At 41.1% G+C, this 7,080-nt stretch overlaps 1 protein-coding gene across 1 annotated transcript in view; it reads right to left on the bottom strand.

Annotated features, from left to right (window-relative positions):
- The window catches only part of LOC106812960 (norrin-like), a 10,095-nt gene extending 5,827 nt beyond the window's left edge, over window positions 1–4,268 (bottom strand). The window contains exons 1-2 of the mRNA XM_014816987.1: window positions 4,264–4,268; window positions 3,775–3,967 (exon numbers count right to left, since the gene is read on the bottom strand). Of these exons, the coding sequence (XP_014672473.1) occupies window positions 3,775–3,967; window positions 4,264–4,268 (198 nt within the window). The remainder of the gene's footprint in view (window positions 1–3,774; window positions 3,968–4,263) is intronic.
- Window positions 4,269–7,080: the final 2,812 nt, after the last annotated feature.

The following is a 7,080-nucleotide window of genomic DNA, read 5'->3' on the forward strand; positions in this document are numbered from 1 at the left end:
CACAAACCCACAAACCCACAAACGAGCAAACACACGCCGATGAAAACGTAACCTCCTGCCAACCCCTTGGCGGAGGTAATAAGCGCAAGTATTTTATAGCAACGAGAACATTACCAAAGATCTAACTATTGCTATAGGCCCTAATTTAGATGTATTGCTGGAATATATATTAAATATCAAGCATAAACTGAAAAAGTTATTGACATATAATTCACAAACGCTGTTTTGTGAAATCGATGACTAGAATTGAAGGCTGATTTAGATGCATCATATATCGCATGAACCCAAGCAAGAAAAAAACCACTTCACAGTGTCTCAGTAACAGTGTGATAGAGTTGTGCCATATTATATGTGCCATGTTTGTATATTAGCTACTCTTGCACTTCTCTTACTCCTACTTTCCCCTATGCGCTATGTTCATATGCACTAGGTCTTTCCCCCGGGATAACGAGTCAATCGGACACTCCGTCAGCCATCATGCTAATGTTGAAATATAAAAAATACAACAAACATCGATTCATTTTCGTAATAAATAGCTCTCTCGATAATGTACCCACACCGGCAGTATTCGTATAAGTGTGTGGCCGGGACTGTGGCATGCAATATCTTTTTTCATCACTGGTGAAATGTTCTTGCGTGACCCATACTCTTAATACTTATCCTATTGCAGAATTCATGTGGCTAGCAATTTACTGAATATCTTTTCTAAAACAACTGAACATGTCTACTTATATCATAATACTATAGTGCCGTTTAAGGGCAAACTCTATTTGACATCATTCAATTGGGCGTTATATTATATATAAGTCTATAGCGAGGCGATTCTCTGAAAGGTGCAACCGAAATAAGGTAACACAAGCGTTTCTAGAGTTTACATTCTTGCATTGAAGTAATACAAATTATAGTATTCGCCTGCTGATATATGGTGATTAACATATATCATGGTTTTTAATTCTCTTTGGATGGAATAATGACTGCCTCGTTAATTGACGCGAGATAATATACTTACAAACGACATTTCTAGCAGGATTGTGATTGGTGATATCTCATTATCTATTGACCGCGTTGCACGCTAGTAATGTTGCGGACATGGCACAGGTAATGTCGCGGACATGGCACAGGTAATGTCGCGGACATGGCACAGGTAATGTCGCGGACATGGCACAGGTAATGTCGCGGACATGGCACAGGTAATGTAGACACAGCGACACCACGTGGCGACGAATTCAGGGCCTTGTACCGTCAGAGCCAGCGACTAATTATGTTTGCTATGCACGTTTGCGTTTTAAGTAGCTGCGTTCAAAACAACATAGTATACTGCATTACTTAACAGATACTACACTACTCAAAAATGCATCACTAGGATATGATAATGATATTATGGTTTTGGTCGTGCGTATTTTTCGGCGATCGGATAGAATGTTACAACATTATTCGACAAGGTACATCAAATTTGCAACATAAAACGTTTTCCTTTTGTTTATAGGTGGCAGTGGCGTCGCCTACTACTGTCTGCAGAGTGCTGTGTGTGCATGTGTGTGCGCGCGCGCGCGTGTGTGCGTGCGTGCGTGCGTGCGCGCGTGCGCGCGTGCGCGCGTGCGTGTGTGTGTGTGTGGGCGCGCGCGCGTGTGTGCGCGCGTGTGTGTGTGTATGCGCGCGCGCGGGTGCGTGTGTTCAGATGTGTGAGAGCGTAAGTGTACGTGCGTTCGTTCGTGCCTGCCTGCATGCGTGTATGTGCGTGTGGTCGTCACGCAGGTATATGATCACGCTCCTATCAAGTCTCGTGCCACGCTCCTAGTCTACAACCGTGTGAAGCAGTGGCAGTAGCAATATCAGTAGCATTAGCAGCATTTAGTATTCAGCCAGTGTTGCCTGTATTCTTCTTTAGCGCATCATTCCTGGAAAAACAACAACACGTATATTGTAAGCTGCTGCCATCTGTGAACAGTTGATATGAATCTTTAGTTTACATTAGGGGTTCTTAGCATGTGGTCTGTGGACCCCCTTGGGATACGTGGATGGGCTTCAGGGGGTCCGTGAACCCCATTGTATGCACACCTTTGTGTTCATGTGCTTATGTGCATTTTTCTAGGGAGGGGTCCGTAGCTTTCACCAGATTCTCAAAGGGGTCCATGACTCAAAAAAAGTTAAGAACCACTGGTTTACATACATAATAACTTGAAACATGAATAATGTTATGCCGACATCAAATGCCAAATATCATCTCATTTCCGGACCTAGTACATTGGAGTCAAAAGACTCACGAAGGTTACATTAATTACTTCAATCCTGATCTAAGAGCTTCTCCGTGTATTTCGAAGCTTGTTTAATATTAATTGATAGTGACAAAATAGTATCTAACTCGTCTTTCAGCTTGTCTAGCTGGTTTTTGACCTCCAGGAGCTCAGTTCTTAGAATAGTTATGACATGTTTGTCTACCGGCCCTGTAGTACCCTGTAATAACGAAGAAGACATGAAATTAAATAACTGAGTGGCTACGCAAAAATCTCATACGCACCCTTACCTCGTGACACGTTTGTTATGACTAACGTTAGTTCAAGGTATACGGTAACTATACTCAGTTTAATATAACAGCATTTGTATGGAAACTATGCGTGGATGTTACATTGTTACACATGCGTTACTTTGTCTAGTTTTAATAGGTAGCCCGCATTTTAAGATACAGCAATGCATGTATGCTGTGAAACAACGTAGGATTATATCAATTTAAGCGCATATAACGATGTCTTCGCACGTATTCTGTATGTATATCTCCAAAATTAGTGCGATGTTTGATGTAATTGCTAATTGCACTGTAATTTCACCATATAGCTGTTGCAATAAATATTGCAATCCATCTAGCACGTGTATATGTGTATGATTAGCGATACGTGTATTGTAACATTAGCAACTGCATAGCTTCGAAGACTAATGTTTCTCAAATTGTACATTTAAAGAACTGCGTGGAAATATGTGCTTTAGTATATGACTGATTATTAGCGTATATGCAAAGATCCATTTGTTTCACACACCGTTGTGCCCAGCTGTGACGACTGATGGTGTAAGCTAGTGGATGTAGCCGCTGCGATTCTAGCTTCTCCCTGTCCCAGCAAAATCAACTGCAAATAAGAACCTAGACTCACACTCTCATTTGCAGTCAGTGCGTTTAACGTTGCTATGCATGACGCAGCAAGACTATTATTATTTTTTTTTTTTTAACTTGCAGTTATTACTGGGTTTGTCATTAGATTTCTTCTGCTAATTAAGGAGTATACAACCGTTTTTTTAAAAATCTATAGCAACTGTACAGCTGCCCGTCCATATAGCTGTTATCTGACCATGTATACGTTGATCTATTGCAGAAAAATCATTAACATTGATTCCACGTCTGTGTCGCAAACAACGAATGCTTATTAACAAAGCAATTAGGAATTTATTGATAGAACAAAGTAACCTTTGTACGACCTAATGATTATAATGCAGACGCTGAACAGTTCGCGCCAGACGACAGTTTTCACATAATCCTTTACCAGATACCACAAACATTCGTTTAACCACGTGATGACGCAACGGTGACACTGAATCAAGATCACCTTTCGAAATATTTCGGCTCTACGTATATTTGGTCATCACTATGAGCAATGTTAGATCTATGCCTCCTTATGTGAACTCTGCCTCCGCAATAGAAAAAAAGCCATAACATAAATGAAAACATGCTATAATGATATCAGCACAAACAATCGCTGCGCTCCCGTCGTCGTTTCACATACTCACCCTAGGCACAAACACCAGCATCAGCGTGGTCGTCGTCGCGAGAATCAAAATGGCCGACGCGATGAGAAATCCAGCGTCGACCTGACCTTGTAAGATGATGCTGACCGGTATACCGATGACGCATAGGATGACCACCGTGTAGATGGACAGTCCGATGTACTTGGCGTCGTTAAGAGCTTCAACGGTCACCTTTCTATTGAACAAAAGAACGTTAATTGCTGGTTGTGTTATACTGCGATCCTTGCCTCGATCTTACTACACGGTATATAGTGGCAATTTTCGAATTGCCCATTACAAAACAAAATGTATAGTATATATGTGCAGTTGTTGTGGTAGGGGTATAGTAGTATTAGTTGGTAGATAGCGACGACAACGTCATCCGCACAAAAAGTGTTTCCCACCTCGCGTCAATATATGTACAGCTTACCCGTAACCGCTGTCATTTACAAATTAAATGTTTTAATGTAGAGGGGGCTTTGTTACGCTAACTTCATAACTCATTATTTTATGTGGGCACAGATGTGAACGGTTACCAGTACCAAAATGACGTCAATACCGTATACGGTATGCAGCTAATGCCTAAATTAAGCATTTTATTGTTATTTGTAAAATATTTTTAGCAGATATATCGCAAAATAATCTGATATTGTTTTTTGTTTGTTTTTACATCGCCACACAGAGTAACCACATGATAATGTACGTGTTATATCCATGATGTGCGTACACACGATTTGTGCCCGAATATTTTGTAAAAAACACGTTAATTTAAATACCGCTTGGAAGGATTTACACGAGAGTTTTAATAACCACGTCTTAGCCTAGTTTGAATTGTTTACTTGTATAGCACCTTGCAATAACAGTTTGGCGAGACATCTTCTTGGGTGAAAAGAAAACGTTGAAATAGACACTACTACGGTGCATTCGGATGTCGAGTTTCATCAAATGTAAGCTTTTGAGAGCTGAGGTTCGTACACGTACCTGGATTCGAATGCAAGAACAGCGCCATAAAATAGCAAAATTCCTTTAATTCCATAGATGGCGCCTTGAAAATACATCTGGTTTGGACTTCTACATTCCGTTCGGCTGCTATAGATAACGGCGTCTTCTTCTAAAAGTTTCTGTTGAATAACAGCCAACAGGTTAAGGTAACCAGTGTTCAATGAGACGCAAGTGGATACTGATAATATACATTATGAACATTTCCGAATTTAGCATGGAATTTCCGAGCAAGCATACAAATGTATTAGCACTATAAATAACGTCTCAATGAAAAGGACATTCATCGTATATGTCATTTTAGTTTAGTCATATGACAAATCGACTTACTATTTTGGAAAATGACATTTTATCAAAAATGTTAGCTCATATGCGCACAATCCACATAAATTGTTTGTATCCGATATCATTTTCTTTCCCGTCCTTCTCTAGTAGTTTGTCTAATATTATCTGTATAGTGCAGTAGCAAGCAAAAGCTGAAAAATGAACCTCGTGGTTATGCGTTTCGCCAACGGAAATATAATGGCTGCGTACCATTCGTGCACCATTACCAAGACCATCTTCGCCTCTTTTAAGGTAACTCAGAACTGGTGAAGAGGAGAACGCTAGAATCTTTTCATATTAATGTGAAGATGCAATAGCGCTCTTTTGTCAGACTCTGATGCAAGTGATCATATATTTTATTTACCTATGTGTGCATTCCGGAATGTCCACAATACTTCAATAATTCCACATAATATTTCAATAGTTCCACAAACCATATCAAGGATAATTGACGTCATGTTTGGTGAGAATTGTATATTATATATTATATATACCAATATTATACCAATATTATACCAATATTTGGCCATGTTGCACACTATAAGAATTAAGGAATGTTCATGCTGAGTGCCGTATTAACACCAATTTCTTACAATTACCACTTCCTCGAAATTTCACACGTAAATCTTTGATCACCACAATCAACGACTGACACCCGGAGCGGGCTTATTAAGTCAGCACACTATTAGTTTCCCCGCTATGTAGAAAGCAAACAGCTGTGATACTAATTGCGAAGGAATCCAACAGTGCTGCGACATACTCACACCCCACCACATACACACACACACACACACACACAGCACACCACACACACACACACACACACACACCACCACACAACACACACACACACACACACACCCGCGCCTGCCGCGGCGCGCACGCACGCACGCACGCACGCACACACACACACACACGCACGCACGAACGCGACGCCACACCACACAGACACGCGACGCACACCACGCACACACGGCACCCACGCATGCCACGCACGACACGCACATACACACACGCATACACACGCATACACACGCAACACGCACACGCACACGCACAGCCCACTGACGCACACGCACAACGCGCGACGCGCACGCACACGCACACACACACACACACACACACACACACACACACACACACACACACACACACACACACACACACACACACACACGGTATGAAAACGAGAAAATGACACTTTATTCATGTTTACACGACATTTTGTCACAAAGATATAGCATTTTATTAGTGGATTATTGTTACTTAGCAATATCCTACATAATTTTTGATACTTCCATTGTGTTCCTCACATGTGAAAACCTATGTGCAGACACCAAAATCATCGCCCCAGCTTGATTCTATCAAAAGTTATTGCCGATTTCCCATTTGGCCGATTAGGAACGGCGGCCATCTTGGATTTACGCAAATTGTTGCATTTTATCAACTTGTTTGTGGTTGGAATGGATTCAGCATGTACGAAAACATAGAAAATGACACTTTATTTCATGTTTGCACGACATTTTGTCACAAAGATATGTCACAAAGATATTCCGGAATCGGATGGTGGCCATCTTGGATTTTGCTATTTGTGGGCCCCAGGGAAAAAATTGAGCTTGGCACGATATCTAAATTTGTTAATTATATATTAAGCAATGTCTGTACCAAATTTCGTGCTTTTACCACAAAATGCACAATCCTTCTGATATTATACACATGGCTGCCGCACTATATAGCTGAATTTGCAATACGCTCGGTCTGCGTTGTATCGTTTCTCCCAAATCGTTAGCGGAAAAACCATTCGCCAGTAATGGGAAATCAAAACGGGAAATTGATTCCTTGCAGGTGAAACTGAAGTGGACTCGCGTGCGCTAGTTGTAACAGCTAGTGCAGTATAAACCCGTTCATACGAGGCGATAGATGAAGAAGAGAAAGACAGGTATACATACCTGCGGTGGATAGGACTTGGTTATAAGTTCCATCGGA

The sequence above is a fragment of the Priapulus caudatus genome, unplaced genomic scaffold, assembly GCF_000485595.1.
Source record: "Priapulus caudatus unplaced genomic scaffold, Priapulus_caudatus-5.0.1 Scaffold22, whole genome shotgun sequence".
NCBI lineage: Eukaryota > Metazoa > Priapulida > Priapulimorpha > Priapulimorphida > Priapulidae > Priapulus > Priapulus caudatus.